The sequence below is a fragment of the Hirundo rustica genome, chromosome 1, assembly GCF_015227805.2.
Source record: "Hirundo rustica isolate bHirRus1 chromosome 1, bHirRus1.pri.v3, whole genome shotgun sequence".
NCBI lineage: Eukaryota > Metazoa > Chordata > Aves > Passeriformes > Hirundinidae > Hirundo > Hirundo rustica.
In genome coordinates this window covers 13,585,512-13,608,212 of record NC_053450.1, presented here as the reverse complement: position 1 = coordinate 13,608,212, position 22,701 = coordinate 13,585,512, and the positions used below count along the sequence as shown (strand labels likewise).

The window sequence follows — 22,701 nt, the reverse complement described above, 5'->3', positions numbered from 1 at the left end:
TCTGTGAGAAGCTGCCAGAAGCTTCCCCCACGTCTGACAGAGCCAATGCCAGCCAGCTCCAGGATGGTCAAGGCCAAATCTATCAGCAGTGTCAGTAATACCTCTGTGATAAGGTATTTAAGGGGGAAAAAAAACCTCTTCAGAATAACAGCAATGGGGAGAGGAGTGAGAATATGTGAGCAAAACTGTCCTGCAGACTACAGGGTCAGTGAGGAAGGAGGAGGAGGAGGCCTTCAGGCACCAGAGCAGAGATTCACCTGCAGCCCGTGGAGGGCCTCACACTGTACCAGGTGGGTGCCCAAAGGAGGCTGTGACTCCATGGGAAGCCCATGCTGGAGCAGGCTCCTGGCAGGACTTGTGAGCCTGTGAGGGACCCACATTGGAGAAATTTGGTCCTAAAGTACTGCACCCCATGGAGGGACCCATGCTGGAGCAGTTTCTGTAAAACTGAAACCCAAGGGAAGGACTACTCATGGAGAAGTTTGTGGAGAACTGTCTCCCATGGGAACTATCCTACATGGGTGATCTGTCCTCCTGAAGAGGAAAGAGCAGCAAAGACAATGAGCGATGAACTGACCACAAACCCCATTCCTTGTCCTCCTGATGGGTGTGAATGCTTTGAGAATCTTTTCATTTAGCAGCACTGATGAGACTTAGGGTCCTTCCACATGAATTGGTGCCACACCACAGGAGGCTTGTTCAAGAAAAAGGAAAGGGATATGAAAAAAAAGAGGTAGCAAAGGGGGCCATGAGAGGCTGGAGTGAGCTGATACCAGATGGGATGAAGAGGCAGAGGTAGGGACTAGGAGGAACAGGAGGTGTGTTGGTGAAAAGTCACAAGGGAGAGCCAGCAAGGAGACATAGGAATGGCAAATGATCTTTGCAGCAGCAATTTGAATGGACATGTGCCAGGAAAGATTTTGTTTGTCAGGGGCAGAAGGAAGGATGCTGTGGTGAGATGCGAGATGATCTGAAGTTTATCTGTGAGGATGGAGGGGAAGGCTGTGTCCTGGCTATGGTCTAAAGGAAGAATCTGGAAGGCTTCAGTGTGGCCTGGAAACAATTGAGGGATGCCCTGTGGCCTCTGTTTCGTACAAGGTCAGATTAGATATTCACAGTAGTCCCTCCTGAGTTTAGCATCTATAAATCTGTGAAACAGAAGCTTTAATCATGATAAAGGCCTGAGTCATTGGAGCATCATATTGAAAGCCCAGAGTATCCTGAGACATTGGCTTTAAGACTGGGATTTGGGAGTATAGAATATCTATTTAAGGACTTTTTAAAAATATTTTTTAAGGTTTATTTCGTTCTTACCTGGTTTTACAGGCAGAGTATATTAAAAAAACCCTCTAATAAAATATTTAAAGCCCTCTAAATATCCTTAAAAGAGTCTTTTCATAACATGTGTTGTATAAATAGGCAGGATGCTGCTGGGATGCGATATACAGATGTCATCACTTTGATAGTTTCAAAGATTTCACAGCCAGAAGGCACCATGGTGCTTTCCTCTGCCCTCCTGCATAATGCAGACCATGGAGTTTTGCCCAGCAATTCCCACACCGATACATGAGCTACATCATGTACAAAGACATCCACACTTAATTTAAGTATCTTTTGGGGCGATGGAGAACCTACCATATCCCATGTCAGCTCCTCCAGTGGTTAATTACAAGACCATTAAGGAGAAAAATGTGCCTCACTTTCAACTGGATTTTTTTTTAACTCCACTATTCCTGGTTTATATGCCTTTGTCTGCTAGGTTAAATAGTCTCTAGTACCGTATTCCTCCTCCATGCATAGATACTTATAGATCAATTCCTCTTGGATAATATAAATGGATTGTGCTCCTTTGGGTCATTGTAAGATATACTTTCAATCAGCCTTACAGGTTGTCACCCAATCTTCCTCAATGTTGCAACATGATTTTTAAGTGTTGACAGCTGACCTGGACTTCTTTTGTCTCATTACTGTCATGTATAGGGCTAATATGTCTCCCCTACCCACTCAATATTCCCATTTATGCATCCTAGGGTCATATTAGCCCCTTTAACAAGAGCATCACACATGGAACTCATATTCAATTGCTTATCTGTTGTGACCTCTTAGGTAAATAGCCAAGAACAGCTTCCTGAATATTCCCTCTACAAAACCTCCCATGGGATGGCTCTTCATTTGCAACTTCTCTTTGGAGACTTGTCATTTAACTGCCTCATAATCCATTTTAAAAACGCCATATTGATTTTTACAGTGCTACCATTCAGAACAAACTGAATAGCAGAATGCAACGCCCAGCATTGCTCTGATCTTTCCAAGGACCTATTTCCATGGAGATGCATGCCCACAGCTTCTGGTTCCCTACAGTGTCTTGGCTGGCAGTGACGGAGCATGCGGCCACCCCAGCTCCTGTCTCTGGTGGAGGTCTGCTGCTGCTTCAAATCTATAATTGGAAGCATAGAAAATTGGAGCAAAAACACCAGCCATGAGCTCTGAAACATCTAGAGAGGGTAAAATGGATTTCCAGCTAATGCTTGCAGAGATGGCAGAACTGTTACTAATGTGTTTAGATACCAGTGCTTCTTGATGGTTTTCAGGGAACATTTTGAGACAATATCCTACTCTCAGGAGGTCCCAAACTGGCCCGTGGAGAAGTATCAGTCTGAAAATCCCATATAAATGCCCTGCTGCTAGTGCTTAAAACCACACTGGTTTTAGAGTGGTTTTAATTTAGCAGGGAGGGGTGTGTGATTGGTGACCCAAGAGAAATGCTGAAGCCTGAGGGTGGTCCTTGGCCCGACATCTTTGGATAATATTCCAGACAATGTTGGTTTTCCTGTTGGTTGCCAAGTCCCTCATGGGATTAGCAGAACACTGTCCAAAAGGTTCATATTTTGAGATTAAGAGGCAGCTTGTTATGGGACTAATAACATGGAGAAAGAGGGGAAGCATGAAGAAAGCCTGATTTCCCCTGCATAATACTGTACGACTCATGGAAGTGGAGGAGGGCAGAAGAGATACTGCCTCAGGGTAAAACAAGCAGCTGTTGTCCCCAGGTGGAATTAGACAGTGGGAGCCCTGAATCCCACAATTTCTCATGTTCCTGACAAAAGTTTTACTTGCCAAGAATTGCCAAAACCAGGCTGAGTCTGGGACCTAAGGGACGTGGACAAAACCAGTCAGCATAACAGTACTCTCCATGATCTGGATAAAAACTTAAACAGAGGCAGAAACAACCATGCAATGTCCCCAAAGTACTAAAATTTCTTGCTGTATTGACGACAGGCAGGGGCTTATCTGGCTTTCCTGCACGTGGGAGCATTTCTGTTGTGCAAATCCTTGCAGCTGCACTTTTCAAGTGGGGCAACTGTTGCAGCTAAGTAAAATTGTTAAAATGAGTTAATCAGCTTAGTACAATGGTTTCCACTATTTTCCATAAAACAATTTGCCTCCCACATAGTCTGCTCTGTCCCATTTCACAGTGCAGAGGAGTGCCAAAGCACCCCTCAGGCTGAGCATCCGGCGCTCAGCACCAACCAGGCTCTCCCATCTCGCCTGGGAAGTGCCAGAGCAGAGTGTTCAAGCTGAGACTTATGACGTGCCCTGAAGTGCTTCATTTCTCTGCAGTAAAACTCCCCAGTGAAGGAAAAGCAGTTTTCCTAACCCACCCGGAGCTGCTGGTGGAGGCTGGAGGTGGCCACGCACACTCCCTCAGCCTGCCCTCTGTAATGAATGGCTGAAGCTCTCGAGGCTTCAGCCAGCTGGCTATAAAATATTGCCTCTCTTCAGCTCATAATTGGGCTCAATATAATTTTTGTTTGTTTTAACCCCTAGTTCCATGGCTTTTCTCTACCTATCCCTAATTTTCTGATGGCGCCTAGTAAAGACCAGATGAAAGCCTGGCTGTAAGGAGCTGGGCTGACCCTGGTCCTGCAGGGTGCCACCCGCTTTGTGTTCGCAGGTCTCACGGAGTGCTGTGTTTGTCCGGTACAGCACAGGAACTGGGCTCTCACTCACCCGGGGACTTTGGATGGGAAGATGGGCCCAGCCCTTGCTGTCACCCCAGGCTCAGGCTCTGCATCTGAACTGGCCACGGCAGGGGACGTGTCCCAGTTTCTCAACCGACAGCCGGAGGTATTGACTTAAATGACTCTAGAATTAGTCATAGCTACCTAGCAGCAGGCTTCTACCTGGAAGAGGTAGAAAATGAAGAGGCAGTTCCTTTTGAAATGTAAAGCAATGCTAATTAACAGAGGTAACTCTTTTCTTCCCATTCAAGTCTTACCTGCAGGAAAACTGAACTGAGAAAGAGATCTTGGCAGACAACTTGGTCCTGTCGTACCACAGGGTCAGGATTGCTGAGGGATGCTCTTCAAAGCTATTCTCCATCTCTTTTAAGCAGCTGCTTCAGCATCCCTGTTCCTAAAAGGATTTTTTGTTCTTGTTCCTAGAAAGCGTCCAGTGTGCATCCTTGCTGCTGTTTTAGCCTGTTGTTCCATCACTGACAAGGAGATGAGGTTAACCCTTGTGTTTCTCAAAAAAAACCCTGTAGCAATTTGTTCTCTGCTTTATCTCCTCCCAAGGCCAATGCCTCAGCACCATTTATTAAATGAAAAACTCTTCTTTTTGACAGTGTGTTTCTCACATGCAGTAATTCAGTGTATTTCCCATGTGATGCTAATAACAGTAGAAGGCAAGAAATCACATCAGGTGCAGAGAAGCAAGAAAGCAATGACAAGGCAGTGACATGAATGAGACAAAGGAGTGCATAACACAGAAACAGGCCTCAGACACACCGAGAGTGGGATGATGTGATGATGTGATGATGTGACATCTCACCCGTGGAAGTGCCACTGCATGCACAGGTCGGCACCTGGGGGCAGGGAGAGGTGCACATTGGAGAAGCAGGAGCTGTGGATGGCAGCTTTTGTCTCCCAGATCAGGTGTCTCTTTTGTACCACAGGGCCTGGCCTGTTTAAATCAATCTGACTCATAACACAGTCTTCTTAGAAGACTTGCAGTTTCTCTGTTGACTTTCAAGGTTTAACAGTGACAGGTAAATGCAGTTCCAGTTCTACAGTAAGGAGATGGGACATGAAGAGATGATGTGAGGGAATGTGTCCTTTCACAAGCAACAGGTCAACAGTGGGACTGAGAACATCCCGTGTGTTTCTAGGGTTGCTCTTCAGTCACTGGACTTCACTATGGACATAACTATATGTGCTCACATCAGAAGGCTTTGCTCAAATGAGCACAGATCTGCTCAGCTAACATGATCTTAGTTCAATAATACAATTTTTGGACAGGGACATGGCATTGAGCCAAAGGGTCCAAGCAGCACAACTTGGGCTTGTAGCCCCTGGATAGATGCTCAGAGATTTGCTTTGATGGATCCACGGGATGTACATGGGTATAACACGAAGTCATGGCAAGTTTCATCAAGGACCGATTGTCACTGGAAGGAAAATGACCAGGAAAAACAAATTGTACAACTGGTTGCTCCATTGATGGCTTCTGAATAACAGTGTGTAAAGAAACTGCAACCCCATCCCCAAGATTTGTAACGCTAAACCCATATGAGCACAAATGGAAACGCCTTGTCCACAGCTTCAAATAACTATTTTCTCTGTCACCAGGGAGAAATATTTCATGATCATGACAGCTGCTGTTTCATTATAAAGGAGATCTGGTTTAGGTGGCATATTGTTTATAATGGAAATAGTCCTAGTGTGCAGCACAGAGAGTTGTAATAATATGGCACTACTGTAACCCCTAGGGAGACCCTGATGGTGAAAAGGGTATGTGACACAGCAACTTTTTCTTTACTTGTATTATTGTTCTAATTTCCCTCAGCCCAAGAAGTAATGTGCACAGATCTGTTCAAAAACAGAGCTTTCCCTGCTAAAATAGTCTTCTTGCTGACAAGGTTTATGGAGTAAAAAGCTTTTTAAAGGTATAAGCAGAATTCAGTAAATTGCAGTCCCATCATGAGATGTTAAAATAAAAAACATTATTTATAATTTTTTTTTAGATGACAAATTATCTTGACTTTGTCAGTTATAGCTTACACGGTATAATTTTGTTCTACTATTTTGTATTAATCCAGTGTTTTGTGTTTGACCAAAACATGTCATCAGTCTCTACCTTAAAAATGTGAGACTACTCAGAATTATAGCTGAAAAGAAAAAACCACATATATGGAAGAGCATAATATCATGCTGGAATTTCAGCTTTTCAGCATTTTTGTGAAAACTACCTAATCCATTGACTTTTAAATTGCTTGCATGCCATAAATACTGAGAATAAATGGGGCTGGTGGGATGGAAGTGAAATGCCTCGCAGGATAAACAGTCTGGTACCTGCTTCTTTTGCGGTTTGGTCCCCTTAGAGGATGCTTCACTGCTGACAAGGGCATCCCCCAAGTCTTGAGAAATAAGGGCAGTGAAAGGAGAATTCTTCCTCACCGTGTGCAATGTCTGCTCACTGCTGCACTGCACTAAAGCAAAATCAGAAGAGCTGGTCTGGACTCACACCCAAACCCTGCCCAGCAGAGCAGAGCCCTTTGCTCAGGTAACAGCTGTGATGGGCAGCATTTAGGCAAATCACTGCACAGACCCAGGGACCGCGGCCGGGGAAGGAGACTTGCGGGTGGGTAAAAAGCTCTGCCCACCTTCAGGTGCTGGAAACTACCTGAATGAGAATGCTCAGACTGACAGGTCAGAATCCTTGCTGGAAAAAACTCAGTTTTCCCCCCCCGCCCCCCTTCATGACCTGCATCAAGCGTGACCTTATTTAAATCAAACAAAATACTTTTACTGTATAATAAAAATTCCATGTTTTAATACATTGCCATGCAGAAATGAAGTCAAACAATGCAGAGTACAAAATTGTCAAATATACAAAATGAAAAAGCAGATACCCAAAGCTTCCAGAGATCATGCCCAAAGATACCAAAAACTTGATATTGGTTTTAATTTTACTGTTTAAAAGAACTCCTTCTCCTGCCTGGGCTTTTTGTTAATTTTTGAAAACAGAAAGAAGTAAAGATTTAATATAAAAACTGTAAGGTGGAATTAAGTGATGGCCACTTTGTATACTAAAAATTAGTTTGCCTGATAATTTCTCTTTTGGAAAAAAAAGCACTGCTGTGCAGGTGAACACCTTGGATGCCTGGGGAAATGCAGTGTACATCAAACAAAAAGGCACACTTTTGTCTCATGCCACGTCATTTTGCTCCATCATTAAAAAGCTCAGCCATAGATATACTGGGAATAACAGTCACTTTATAAGCATTAGAGTGCTGGCATCTTCCTAGATTATCAACGAAGTTAACATTTAAAGGAGATCACTGGCTTAGAGTATTTCCTTAGCGAATATAAACCAGAATGGAGTCCAAAGGCAGCAGGACAAGACACAACTTGCTGGCTTCAGGTGACTTTTTTGACCATGGCCAAGGGCTTGCAGTCAGCCTTTCTGCATCCAGCTGTCCTGCATCAGGTGACCAGATCTCCCAGGACCTTGATCCCAGCCTCCCTCTCACTCTCTGCAGCTCATGTCCATTACCCGCAGCTGATATGGGTGCACCAGCACATGATTCTGTCCATGCGCTCCTTTGTGGGAAACAACCTTTGGAGACAACTCAGGTGGAACAGCAATCCCAGCTGTCAACTGCTTGCTTTCCTCAGGGTCACGTTCAAACAACCTTAAATTCAACTCCCCAAAACAGGAGACCCCAAATTTAGAGCCCCCTTGGCTGGTTTATGGTGTGCAGAGCCTGGCAGGCATTCCTCCTATCTTACCCAGTGTCTTGAGCTGCAACTCGAGGTAACCTAAAGTATTCCACTGCCATCTGTTGAAACCGATTGGGGAGATGTTTTCTTTATCGCTTGTGTAACCCATTCCTCATTGCTCTGGGGGGGAGGGGCAGGTGTCCTCTGTTAATGGGCCAGCTGTTAAAACCAGCTGGGGCGGTGTTTTTTATCTCTTCCAGGACCCATCCTCCCTCCGGAGGATATCTGCTGTTAATGGGCCATTAAGGCTCACTGCATGACTGATAAAAATTACATCATTCCATTGTGAGATGCTCCACCCAGTGGGAGGAGCCAAGCATTCCTACCTGGATAAAAGCTGAGATTCTGAACACCAGGGGAGCCTGTTTCCACTGGATTCCCAGAGGAAGACTGGACCCATCTCACTACCACTGGACCTTCAGAGAGAAACTACAGCCTTCTACAGGACCGTCTCTGCTCCAACAGAACCACATCTGTCACTCCAGGAGGAGTTAATTGGACTGCTACCAACACCCTGACCAACAGGGCATCAGGTTGTATTTTGACTCTGTCAGTGTTGGTGTTTTTTTGGTTTTTTTTGTTTTTTTTGGTTTTTTTTGGTGGTTTTTTTTTTTGTGTGTGCGTGTGTGTGTGTGTGTGTGTGTGTACTACTGTTTTTGTACTACTACACTTTTATTTTTAATATTACTAGTAAAGTAGTTATTCCTATTCCCATATCCTTGCCTGAAAGCCCCCGAATTTCAAAATTATAATAATTCAGAGGGAGGGGGTTTACATTCTCCATTCCAATGGAGGGTCTGGCTTTTCCCTGGCAGACACCTGTTTTCCAAAGACCGATTTGTTTCAGGGGCCGCTGGAACAGGACTGGTGTGAGGGTTGGTCACTCTGAGCCAGGTGGCTCCACTCAGCCTGAGCAGAGATGTCGCTGTCCAAGCGGGAGCTGGACGAGCTGAAGCCATGGATCGAGAAGACGGTGAAGTGTGTGCTGGGTTTCTTGGAGCCCGCTGTGGTCACCACAGTGCTCAACTGCGTTGGGAAGGGCATGGACAAGAAAAAAGTGGCTGACCACCTTAAACCCTTCCTGGATGATTCTACCCTGTGCTTTGTAGACAAGCTCTTTGAGGCAGTAGAAGAAGGATGAAGCTCCCAGCACTCCAAATCCAACATTGACCAGAAACAGGAGTAGAGGATGTGTTTGGTGATGGCTCTGAGGTGTCCAAAGAATCCGCTGGCATCAAGAAGTGGTGCATCCCACAGTTTGAGGAGGTTGAGGATAAACTTGAAGTCATTCCAGACACGCTGCTGGAGAGCCCAGGGATGCTGACTAAGTTGCAGATCAAACAGATGATGGAGGCAGCCACCGACAGATCGAAGAAAGGAAAAAGCAGCTGCATTTCATCAGTCCTCTTACACCACAGCCCAAAATTTCTTCTTCATCCCAATCAGAACGGCTCCCCATCAGCAACATGATCCAGCCCTCGCAGGCAGCCATGTTCATGAATGACGCCATAGAGAAGGCCAGAAAATCTGCGGAGATGCAGGCCTGGATCCAGGCTCAGCTGGCCCTGAAACCAGGGCTCATCAGCAATGCCAACATAGTGGGGCTGTGCAACGTGCACACCATGGGCATTGCACCACCGAAAGTGGAGCTGAAGGATAACACCAAGGCGAAGCCTCTGATCCTGGATGAGCAGGGCCGGACAGTGGATGGAAACAGGAACGAGATTGAGCCGACCCACTGCATGCCCACCCTAAAGGCCAACATCCGAGCAATGAAGAGAGGGCAGTACAAACAGCAGCTTAAGGAAAAGCCGTTGGAAGACATGGAGTCAAACACGTACTTTGATCCCCAGGTCTCCATAACCCCAGCCCAGTGGCAGAAATGCACCTTTAGGTTCCATGAAAAAGGCAAATTTGAGAAAATTGCCCAGAGGTTGCAAACAAATGCTCAGCTAGCAAAGCTGCAGAGATCTCCCAGGTTGCCAGGAAAACTGGGATTCACACTTCCACCAAGTTGACACTGATCACCCCTAAGGAGCTGAAGGAGGGGGAGATCCCAGAGATCGAGTGGTGGGACTCTAACATCATCCCCAACGACCTGGATTTAAAAGATGAAATGACCTCAGAGAAAGATGAGTACTTTGGGATCACAAACCTGGTGGAACACCCAGCCCAGCTCAGCCCCCCAGTGGACAGGGACATGCCAGTGACCCTGGCTGTGTATTTAACAAAGAAAGAACAGAAGACATTACAGTGCCGGACACGGCGAGAAGCCCAGAAGGAGCTGCAGGAGAAGGTGAGGCTGGGCCTGATGCCACCACCAGAGCCCAAAGTGAGGATTTCCAGCTTGATGCAGGTGCTGGGTATGGAAGCTGTCCAGGACCCCACAAAGGTGGAAACTCACATCCAAGCGCAGATGAACAAGGGACAGAAGGCTCAGGAGGAAGTAAACACAGCAAGGAAGCTCACAGCAGAGCAGCAGAATGCCAAGAAAGTGAAAAAGCTAAAAGAAGATGTTTCGCAGGGAGTTCACATAGCTGTGTACAGGGTCCAAAACTTGAGCAATCCAGCAAAAAAATTCCAAAATTGAGGTGAATGCTGGGCAGCTGTACCTCACAGGTGTGGTGGTCCTGCACAAAGATGTCAATGTGGTGGTGGTAGAAGGAGGCCCGAAAGCACAGAAGAAATTCAAACATCTTATGCTGCATTGAATAAAGTGGGATGAGCAGACATCAAACATGAAGGCAGAGGATGGTAAGTTTGATGGGGAGTCCATTAAGAAAACAAACAAATGCTCTCTCATTTGGGAGGGCATGGCAAAGGATCGCAGTTTTGGCAAGGTGAAGTTTCAGCACTGCCCCACAGAGAACATGGCACGGGAACACTTCAAGAAGCACAGCACTGAGCACTACTGGGACCTGGCGCTCAGCGAGTCCATGCTGGAGTCCATGGACTGAGCCTGGCCATGGCCCCATGGCCACTCCTGCCCCACAGCCCCACCATCTGCTGTGGATTTATCCAGGCTGCACTGGAAAAGGGTGAGGCTCTGGAACATCTACTTTGATGGAACATCGATGACATCATTGTGTGAGGGAACACAGCAGTAGAATTGTTTGAGAAAGGAGAGAAGATCATCCAGATTCTCCTGGAAACCAGTTCATCAAGAAAACCAAAGTCAAGGGACCTGCTCGAGAGATCCATTTCCTGGGGGTAAAATGGCAAGATGGACCATGTCAGATTCCCAGTGAGGTCATCAATAAGATCAACGAGATGTCTCTATCGACCAGCAAGAATGAAACACAAGCTTTCCTAGGCACAACAGGTTTTTGGAGAATGCACATTCCTGAGTACAGCCACATTGTGAGCCTTCTCTATGGAGTCCTCCCATTTTAAGGAGGCTGGACTCTGATCTCTCCTGGTGCTAACTCTTCCCTTGACACAAACCCTAAAACTCTTCCCCTGCAATACCCTATAAAACCCCATGACCCTGCCCCTGTGAGCTCTCTTCATCTTCACCCCCCTCTCCAGCCCTGGGGGAAATAAATGTATTCTCAAGCTTAACGAAACAGAGACTCCTCTCGTGTGTTCCCATGCCAGCAGCTGTAACTTCCCTGGACACAATGAACTTCATAGCAATGCAATGTTACACCTCTCTACCTGGTTACCCGCAAGATTTCCACTGGGGCCCTGAACAGCAGCAAGCCTTTGCCCAGATCAAGCAGGAGATCGCTCATGCGGTAGCCCTTGGCCCAGTCAGGACGGGACCAGATGTGAAGAACGTGCTCTACTCAGCAGCCGGGAACAATGGCCTGTCCTGGAGCCTTTGGCAGAAGGTGCCTGGGGAGACTCGGGGCCAACCACTGGGATTCTGGAGTCAAAGTTACGTAGGGTCTGAAGCCAGCTACACTCCCACAGAGAAGGAAATCTTGGCCACCTGTGAAGGAGTTCAAGCCACCTCGGAGGTGATTGGCACAGAAGCACAACTCCTCCTGGCACCCCGACTACTGGTGCTGGGGTGGATGTTTAAAGGAAAGGTTCCCTCTACCCACCATGCCACTGATTCCCTGGGATTTTAGAACTGCCCAGGGATTTTGCAAATAACTAAAAACTGGCCAGAAGGTGAAAACTTTGGCCTCACGGATGAAGAGGAACAAGAGCCAAGAGACACAGGCTGAAGAAGCTCCACCGTACAGCCAATAACCAGCGGAAGAAACATGCTAAAGTCTTTTCACTGACAGTTCCTGGCGCATTGTAGGGATGAACCAGAAATGGAAAGCAGTCATATGGAGCCCCACACAACAAGTCGCACAAGCTATTGAAGGAAAAAAGTGAACCAAGTCAACTTGTTGAACTCAAAGCCGTTCAATTCCTGGACATTGCTGAAAGAAAGAAATGGCCAAAGCTCTACCTCTACACTGTTTTGTGGATAGTAGCCAGTGCTCTGTGGGGTTGGCTGGACAGGTGTAAAAAGGCCAATTGACAGCGTAGGGGAAAACCAGTCTGGGCTGCAGATGAGTGGAAGGACATTGCCACTCGGGTAGAGAAGCTACCTGTAAAAGTCCATCATGTAGATGCCCATGTCCCCAAGAGTCGGACTAATGAGGAGCACCGAAACAACGAGCAGGTAGATCAAGCTGCAAAGACAGAGGTGTCAAAGATAGATTAACAACACAAGGGAGAGTTGTTCCTAGCTCGATGGGCCCATGATGCCTCAGGCCATCAGGGCAGAGATGCCACCTATAAGTGGGCATGAGACTGAGGGGTGGATCTAACCATGGACAGTATTTCTCAGGTTATCCATGACTGTGAGACATGTGCTGCAATCAAGCAGGCCAAACGGGTGAAGCCGCTATGGTATGGTGGACAATGGTCCAAGTATAAGTGGAAGCCTGGCAGGTTGACTACATCACCCTTCCCCAAACCCACCAAGGCAAGCGCTATGTGCTGACCATGGTGGAAGCCACCACTGGATGGTTGGAGACCTACCCTGTGCCCCATGCTACTGCCCGGAACACCATCCTGGGCCTTGAAAAGCAGGCCCTGTAGAGACATGGCACCCCTGAAAGAATTGAGTTGGACAGTGGGACACATTTCAAGACCGGCCTTATAAACACCTGGGCCAGGGAACATGGCATTGAATGGATATATCACACCCCTTATCATGCACCAGCTGCTGGGAAAGTTGAATGCGCAATGGACTACTTAAGACTACCCTGAAGGCACTTACCAGGAAGACCTTCAAAAGCTGGGAAATTAATTTAGCAAAGGTCACCTGGACGGTTAACACCTGAGGGTTGTTCAATCCAGCCGGTCCTGCCCAGTCTGAAACCTTGCACACAGTGGATGAAGATAAACTGCCTCTGGTACACATGAAACGTATTCTAGGAAAGACTGTTTGAGTTACATCCACCTCAGGCAAAGGCAAAGCCATCTATGGGATTGGTTTTGCTCAAGGACCTGGTTACACTTGGTGGGTAATGCAGAAAGATGGAGAAACCAGTTGTGTACCACAGGGAAACATAATCTTGAGTGAGAGTTGTGTGTAAGGTTTCATTGTATATGTATATATATAAAAAAAGTAGAGTTTATTGATTTGGATATGATGCAGATAGTAATAGAATAAGGGGTGGATAATGTCTTGGGTTGCAGTGCAAGATGTAACCAAAAATATGTATTCTATTACTAAGTGTTTAACCCAGTTGGGGAAATGTTTTTTCTCTTCTATGACCCATTCCTTGTGACCCTGGGAGGGAGGGGGTGGGTGTCTTCTGTTAATGGGAGAGCTGTTAAAACCAGCTGGGGCGGTGTTTTTTATCTCTTCCAGGACCCATCCTCCCTCCGGAGGATATCTGCTGTTAATGGGCCATTAAGGCTCACTGCTTGACTGATAAAATTACATCATTCCATTGTGAGATGCTCCACCCAGTGGGAGGAGCCAAGCATTCCTACCTGGATAAAAGCTGAGATTCTGAACACCAGGGGAGCCTGTTTCCACTGGATTGCCAGAGGAAGACCGGACCCATCTCACCACCACTGGACCTTCAGAGAGAAACTACACCCTTCTATAAGACCCTCTCTGCTCCAACAGAACCACAACTGTCACTCCAGGAGGACTTAATTGGACTGCTACCAACACCCTGACCAACAGGGCATCAGGTTGTATTTTGACTCTGTCAGCGTTTTCTTTTTTTTTTTGGTACTACTACATTTTTATTTTTAATAATACTAGTAAAGAACTGTTATTCCTATTCCTGTATCTTTGTCTGAAAGCCCCTTAATTTCAAAATTATAATAATTTGGCGGGAGAATGTTTATATTCTCCATTCCAAGGGAGGCTCCAGCTTTTCCCTGGCAGATACCTGTCTTTCCAAACCAAGACACCCAGGCAATAGTTTCATTTCAAAGCAGGTCCAGGTTGAGGCAGTCCCTACAAAGAACTGAAAACAAAGCCCAGCATATCCCAAAGTACTGCCCTGCTAGTTTGAGATTCTGCAATATCTGTAAGAAATTTAAAAATACATCTTAGCTTTACCAAGCATCCCTGCAGCTTAGTGCAAAGCAAAGGACTCTTCTTAGCAGTCACAGCCTCTTTGTAGAAATGCTGGTCATTCACATTGCCAGGGTACTTCCAGTCCTGGTAGGAAATGTCTCCTGCCATGCCTATAGGAGCCACTCAGCACCAACAGAACACTGCACTCTGCCTGTGGGTTAGCCCAGCACAGCCCCATTCCTCCCCTTGGTTGGTGGTGTTGGATTCAGGAGAGAAGGATGAGACGTGAGTCTCATGCTGAGATGCTTTGCATAGACTGGAAGCTCCTGCCCCTCCTTTTTCTACCGTCACTTAATCTCTTTTCCACCTTTCTCAGAAATGCAGAGAAGGAGCCTCTTACATACAATGGAAGCAGACAAAGTGCCAAATGGACTCCATCATTTCTTTATCTATCTGATCTTGAGACTATCTGGCTCAGTAAGGAAAGCTTCTGCCTAGACGTAAAGCCACCCTCTCAACATTGAAAAAACCCCAAGCAACTGAGCAAGTCCCCTAAGCATCTGAAGGGACAATTTGAAGGTTTTTTTCCCCCCTTCCCTGCACAGCTTCTTATTGCTTACAGGCAATTTTGCTGCAATACCAATCTCCCTGCTTCAAAAAACTCCTGTGTTTTGCTATTTAATTTGGTGACTTATGATATTAAATAGATAAATTCAAGGCAAATGCTTAATACAAGGAATGTGATTAGAGGTGTAACAGCTACAGAGAATTTTTTTTCCCAAGAAACTATTTAGATGTATTTGGAATTAGCATCGGAAAGGAGCTTTTCATTCCCTTCTTAGACTGAGCCTGGTCTGAGCCCGAGCTGTGATAATGCTGCCAGTCCTACTCTCATGGCAGAAGCAGATGTTACAGTAATGTGCCAGTTCAGCTTCACCCCTGCCCAGGTGGCCTCAGCCATGCCTGCCACAGAATGCTCTCCTCCAGAGCTGCACGGTGACTAACACCAATCTGCAGTAAGTATTGCTTTTATAGTTTCCATTGTTTGCGTAAACTGTGTACTCTTTAGACCGTACATCCCAGTTTGTGCTTTCCCCACGACTTGATGAAGCACATGGAAAATGACTCCAATGGTTCATACTTGCCTTGTGCACATCAACAGTGGTTTTGTGAAATCTGGATCAGACACTGAGTGCTCCTTTGCTTACTTCTGAAGTACAACATTCAAACCGGCCAATGGTAACAGGACCCAATCTGGCAAAAAACCACTGCTGGGAGCAGCTGTTATTTCTCTGGGTAATCCCATTGAGGTAATTTCGCTTCCAGGGCTTTATTAACCCAATGGGGCTCATCATGAGAGGAGAAGTTTGCTGTCTTTGAAGCAAGAAACTTGTGTACTGTGCTCAGCTGCACAGTGATACAATCATCCTCACCATCAGCACTGCAGCTTCTCTGCCAGTTGTCACAGGCATGAAAATCTGTTTCTTGCCAGCAAGATGCTACCTCCTTAAGAGGAAAACCCATAGCTGTTATTCCTTGCTTTGTCTACACAGCCACACGGCCTCATCATTTTGTCCCTGGCTGCTATCAATGAAAGGCTACAGACACTTGGTATGTCCAAGGGTTTCGTTGTCCTTTTTTGTCCAGTTCTCTTCCTTTAATCATGTGCAGTAGAACCTTACAACTGTGAGCAGACCTACTGATGCTCATACCAAATGCACAGGTTTCCACAGAAGCTGTTTAAATTAACACCATTTGAGGGGGGGGGAAGGATATAGATTGCCCTGCCTTCCTGTAATATTGGCAACTTCAGGATATTTTTAATTCAGAAGTTTACATTTGATGATCTATTCTAATCCCTGCATAACACATGCCTAATAACTTCATCCAGTAATTGCTAAAATGAGCCTGTATTTCAGTTTGAGGTAGAGCTTATTGACTTAGAAAAATACTCTGCACACATTTAAAAACGTCATGTGATGGAGAATATACCAGCTAACTGAGTAAGTTGTCTCCATGGGTAATCATCCTCCCTGTTAAGTATTTGCACTTAATTTCTAGCCTGAAATCAGTTTCCAAACAGTAAAGCACATCATTCCCTTTTCTTCTAAACAGAAGAGCTACCTGCCTTCAGACAGCACTTCCCTGCCCAGGTAGAAGACTGTGATTGCAGACAGAGATCAAGTCACTTCTTCAAATTGCCTGTGATAAATTAATAGCTTGAGCTTCGTTAGTCAGACACTATAATAAGAACTGTTTTCTTGCCCTTGACTGACACTGGGAACTATTGAAAATAATCTTTCCTAGTTGCTGATACCTTTTTTGAAAGACTGACAAGTGACCAAACAAACTGGATGGCATCACTATTGCCAGGTCCTACATCCCAGCTGGCAAGAGCATCTCTGGGGCTGATGCTGAAGAGATAATTTATGACCTTCACAGCCACTGTACTATTGCAGACATACTCTCCATGCTTCTAACTTGGACTTGCTGCCATCTCTCCTGGATTTTTAACTTTTCTGTCTTCCAGGTTATTCTCCACTACTGATCTGCTCAGATCATTATTTATTATGCTCCTGTTTTTGTCATCTCTGGCTGCTGCCAACAGTAATTTTCTCCTTCCCTGGGGGTATATTGAAAATAGAGCATACCTTGGGAGGAGCTCATCAGAAATAGCCTCACTGAGGATAATTCTTATTTACAGCTATTTTTTGTGATCTAGCCTGTAATCCATTTTTAATCCATTTAATATGGGTAACACTGATTTTGCATTGTGCTATTTTGCTCTTTATCAGAATCAAATGCTCTACAGGAGGCAAAGTATACTACGCCAGCAGACCTTTTTTTTTTCTCAACAATCCTTTGATATCACAAAAATAGTAGCAAGTTTATTTGGCATTATACAGTTCTATAAAAACAATATGGAGGGCTTTTATCAATTTTTAATTGCTCTAATGATTACACCATTTCCACTTTTCCATGATTTTGCCTGATAGGAAGTTAATGAGTCTACAGTTTTCTGGATCAAACCACTCATTCTTTTGAATTATTGAGGGTTTGCTGTCATTTAAAACTTCCTTTATGCTTTCTGGTTCTGAGGAATCCTAGGCAAGTTTTTCCTTCACTTCTGGATTCAGTTAATGGTTCTACAAATTTAAAATTATGTTTGGATAGTTACTGCTTAATATTACCGAATTACATTTTAATGTGTAATTTGACTCCCTCCTTCCACTGCTTTCAAATACAAAACAAACTATTTGTTGTGTTTCCAATATAGTGTGAGCAATCTTTGTGCTGGATCTGTCTAACATCACACTTAGCTTTGCTATGACGGTATTTATTAGGATATATGTAAAGTCTTTGGTGTAACCAGCCCTAACCTATTTGCCACTGATTTCCCATACATTTTTGGCTTCCTTCATTAAGCATCTACTTTTCTTACTTGCTGATTTATCCTCATGAGCCTGCCTAATCACCCATACGTTATGTTGGTGGCTTTCTTTGCACTCCAAATTACTTTCCTGAATTTTACTATAGGAGGTTGCAGGTAATGCTGGTAATATTTTCCCCTCACCCATCAATTTTAATTATACCAAAGGACCTTCTCTTTTTAAATTAAAATCTTATTGACAGCCTATATATACCAGGGTCAACTGCACTCCTGCAGTCAAGGAGACTGATGGCAGAGATGGTAACGGTTAAAAGAGGACCAACGTGAAAGATGCAGGGTTTTACTTTGCTTTATTTTGAATAATGCAGATCTTTTGGCTTTGTGGCAGGTGGAGGGAGGTTGATTCTAGTGATCACAAAAAAATGCCACCTTCATGCTGGCTCCTTGGCTGACACGAATCAACACATCTCTGTAGACTTCAATGGAGTAGTGCCAACGGAGGTCTGCCAGGGTCTGGCACAGGATCTTCTGAAAATTCAGGGCAAACCCAGAATTGTGTAATTTTTAATGGTTTCATTTCCTCAATGACATTGCAGCTGCAGGTGAGTGACAACACTTACCCTAAGGAAGAGACGGGGAGCGGTGGACTCACTCATACAGCATTGTCATGCATCTGGACAAGCAAAACCAAAGAGCTCTTGGAGCTTTTTCAAACTCCACTCCCAGAAGGCTGCCTTTCCCTTAACAGAATAAATGGCAGGTGTTCAGGCACAGAAAGCCACCCAGATGAAAAAAAAAAACAAAAAACGGGGAACAAAACAGTGCAAAGGATGATCTCCGGTGCAGCATGCTCTCTGGGGTGAGAAATTCCTTCAGGTTTCTAGAGGAACACTTGTCACAGTGTGAAGCATTCGGAATGGCTGAGTTTCTGATGGATTCTTAGCGGGGTCTGATGCTGCAAACTGGACACAGAGAAACCAGGTGAGAGTGGCAGCAGGGGAAGGCTCTGGGCTGGGAGGAAGGCTGCAGGTCCGCACAGGGAACACGGTCCTGGTCACAGCCCTGCCTTGTCTCAGAGAGAAAAACTGGTGATCAATGTAACAGCAGCCTGGCCTTTATGAATTTATCTATCTCCACACGCTGATAATGGCTGCTTTATGAAAATAACATTAGTCTTCCACTCTTTTGCAGTGAACTAATGGCTCTGAGCATATTTAAATTCACTTCCTTTGCCGGAATAACTTATTTGCTCCCTTTCAAGTTGGCTTGGTCTTTGGCACTCTCGACACAAATGATTTATTGACTAGAGATAAAGCATTCTTTCCCCTGAACTGTTCCTGCAACCCAGGCAAAAGCGGATATGTCTGCTATTAATAAGGTGTTCGGCATAAAAAATGCAATAGACTTGATTGTCTGCACTCAACAGCCTTTCCGAGAACACAGTACCTGCCCCCATTCATAAGAACAAAAATCTCTCCCACATGTTTATTTATATTAAAAAGTTTTCAGAAGAATACGCTGGGATCCAGACAGTTGTTCAGGAGTTGTAGAACAATTTCATAAATATCCCTGAGGAAGCATGGCCTACTTTGGGAGAATAACAGATTAAAAAAATCTAAACACAATGAATAGGTAAATACAAGCCAAAAAGTACAGTTATTTCCTTATGGCTCTGGCAGACAGCTATACACGTGAGAAGTGTCATGGGGCTCGGGGGAGCTATGCTTGCAGTTATCCACATGCATAGGCTGGCTGCAGGATGGAGACCTACACCAGCTCCAAGGGAGGTTTGGCTGATAGGCACCTACAGCAGACTTCTCTCTGAGTCTGGCTACTCAAGGGTCTGGACTCAATTTTCACATTTCTCAGGGCCTATAACACTGCTTTTCTAGGTCACCATAGCTAAAATCCTGGGACGCTTTTAAAGCAAACTCTTTTAACAGGAGAAGTGCACACATCTAAATTCATGCCCATATACTGGAAGATGTTCAAAACTAACATTGATACAAAAAAAGCTTCTAGTGGCTCTCTGCCTAACGAAACTTCTTGTCATACACCCTTTTAAGATAACTCTCTGATAAACTCTTCTTTTATCAATCTGATTATTGTGGATTTTTTTTTCACCGGGTAGTAAAATAAGAGAACTCCTACTGTAGAAGTATAGCATTCTCCTTTTAATTTAACATATCAATCAAAGTAGTTTGTTTTTAATTGCTTTACCAACATGAAATTGATGTCAGTTGTCAGAGTGCATTTTTAAAACCTGTAGCAGAAAGAGCTGTAAAATTTGCTGAAGCTTACAGTGGACCTGTGCCATGTGCATGGCCGGCTCTATTGGTATCAGATTCCAACCTGCAACCCTATGAAAAGCTCTAAAAAGTGCAAATGTTGCCATTGGCAAAGAACCTTATGTTTTAGGGAGAATTTTTACACCAATTAATTTGAAATTAGGGACGAGGATTTTCAGAAAGAGAATGTAGAAGCTTACTGCTCTGTAATTCTTGGGAGCTCCATTTGAGAATCCATGGAAAGACTCAAACCATTAAAAATCACTAGCAACTTCTGAAAATCTTTGTCACCAGTAAAAATAATTTGCTTTTGGACTGAATACTATAGAAGTATCCACTAAGCTGAATCTGAGATGGGTGGAGAGCTGAAACCTAAGCCCATAACCACCTAAAAAAATTAAACCCTGAAGATAATTATCTGTTTCTTGTACAGGCACCCTCAGTGGTTGACCTTCCATTCTCTGGCAATGAACTGCACAATAATTTTTAAGAATTACAACACAGGAGCTTCCTTCAGAAAGGTGCCTGTGACTTACTCTAGCTGCACATTCTCTCCATCACTGCAACCTCACACAGCATTGTCTCACTCGGTGTCTGGAATAAACGTGAACAGCAACTCTACAGTATCTTTTTTTTCAGGCTGGAGAGAGTGACAGTCTTTAAGTACACAAAAAAGCTACCTTTGATTTTAAAGAAAGAAGGAATAAAGAGGGAAGCCCCCTCAATATGTTGATGACATCAGTTCATTATAAGGAGTGTGCTGAGAAGGTCCTGATGTAAGGGACAGACATTAATTCCACTGAGTCCTCATGGAAGAAACAGTACCACAGCCAGCTGTGGTACAACCAGTGATGAGGTCAGCCATTCAGAGACTGAACATAAAACAACGTTCATATTGAATGCAACAGTCTTGAGCCTGCTACAGTATATTGAAAGGCTTATTGGAACAATTTGCTTATTCCCAGTTCCTACCAAAATACTGTTTTGAGTAGAAAGTGGAAAAAGTTAATGAAGAAATCTGCCCTCTCCAAAGGGAGTGTCTTGCTCCTTAGAAGTATAGTCTTACACTTTACCTTTTTAGAGAGTTTGGTTTGGACTACAATTTCCCAGCCCTGCCCAAAACATAAATGGTGGCCAGCATAAAAAACCTGAATTCTTCAGTTTATTCTGGTTTTATTGCAGATCAAATCCAGGGTCACATACATGTCTGAGAAAGGCTCTCTCCCTTGCCTCTCCCTCGCTGAGTTAGAAAACACACTGGCACACCAGAAACGAGACCTTTTGATATTTGGTGGGTGAGAGGGAGAGCAGACACAGTATCCTACAGCTCATTCAAACTGCCCTGTTCTGGGCTACCTCTGTGACATCTGTTCTCTAAGTCTTGATAAAAGAAGTCACATCTCTGCCACGTGCAAATCTATCTATACAACCTACTGTGAATCAGTGAAGGAAGGGATGACAGTACTGGGCTTCAGTTTGGATGCAGTCTCAGCACAAACACTGAAACATAGCCTCAGTATTTTAAAAAAATGACTATTATATATATGGACTGTGCTAATTCTGTGAGAAAAGCACATATGAAGTGCTGATATTGTTGAACAGAATACCATTAGACTGCAAAACTAACACATACAAGACGTTTACATTCCTATCAGGGTGTAATATTGTGAACATATCCACTGAGATTGGAGAATTGTTGCAAGTTTTTCCTAAAACATCATGCCATCTGCATACATAATAAAAGAATCCAGTAGTTGCCATGCTAAAACAGGACTTCTAGTGAAGGGCATAGACAGTCCCCTAAAGGGAACTCAAAAGTTATGCACAGTGATGAAGACTGGAACAAATTTTCCAGCTGAAGGTCTGTCAGTGACCATTCTCAACAAATTAGATATTTTGGATATTTTGCACCACATATTACCACCACAGCAAACCAGGTCTCCCCAGAATGTATCAGCTGAGTGGGCTGATTTTACTTCAAGTTTGTCTTCAATCCTCCATGGTCATCCTCTGGCAACGCCATTTATTGTGGGTTTTTTCATGAAGGAAAGTTCACTTTCATATCAAGTGGCAGGACAGCAGCTTTAGAGGTTGGAAATGTTTATGGAGAGCTCTCTGCTGGGGCTGTGAGAAACAAAATAGAAATTCAAAACCAGACTGTGAGTACAGAACAGAGCAGAGCAATTATCATGCATTTCAACTAAAATTTAAGAAGTCAGGTTTGAGCTTAGTAAATGTACTCCTATAATATATATTGTGACCCTAATACTTTTTTAATCAACTTTACTCACCAACCAAAAAACTCTTAATCAATTCCTTCGATAAATATAAAGTGCAGACCAGCAATCATTTGCATGATTTAACAAATCCTACTTGAATTTTATTGCCTCATGTGAAAGCAGTGCTTATTCTTCCTGTAGTCTGAGTCTCTGAGAGCAGGGCTCTTTCGTTTGGTTGGATTTGCATTAACTTCTGAAGCCTTGATAGCCAAATGCTCCGCCAAATGCCCAAGTAGTCTTTGATGTTCCTGCACCCATTCTTCTGGCTAAGATGGTAAGAACTGGCCACTGGTGCATAGATATGAAAACAACACACCCATATCCTTCCCCCCATCAGAGCCTGTAAGATAATGAGGAGATTGCAGAGTTTCTCTTTCCCCTGCTAAGCAGTACAGCCCACTCAGTGTTGGTGGCTCCTGTTCCGTGCCTGAAAGCCCTTGAAGGGGTGTACAGCCATCACACCATAAAG

The 22,701-nt window shown here is 44.5% G+C and overlaps 1 protein-coding gene and 1 pseudogene across 3 annotated transcripts in view; one reads left to right on the top strand and one right to left on the bottom strand.

The window, feature by feature from the left end:
- Positions 1 to 8,703: 8,703 nt before the first annotated feature.
- LOC120763699 (U4/U6 small nuclear ribonucleoprotein Prp3-like) lies at positions 8,704 to 10,818 on the top strand (annotated as a pseudogene).
- A 10,293-nt stretch (positions 10,819 to 21,111) lies between these two features.
- Positions 21,112 to 22,701, bottom strand: part of SAMD12 (sterile alpha motif domain containing 12) — a 169,383-nt gene continuing 167,793 nt past the window's right edge. For all 3 annotated transcript variants that reach the window (XM_040066988.1, XM_040066961.2, XM_040066977.2), the window contains one exon: positions 21,112 to 22,077. In XM_040066988.1, coding sequence (XP_039922922.1) covers positions 22,055 to 22,077 — 23 coding nt within the window. In that variant the 3' untranslated portion in view covers positions 21,112 to 22,054. The remainder of the gene's footprint in view (positions 22,078 to 22,701) is intronic.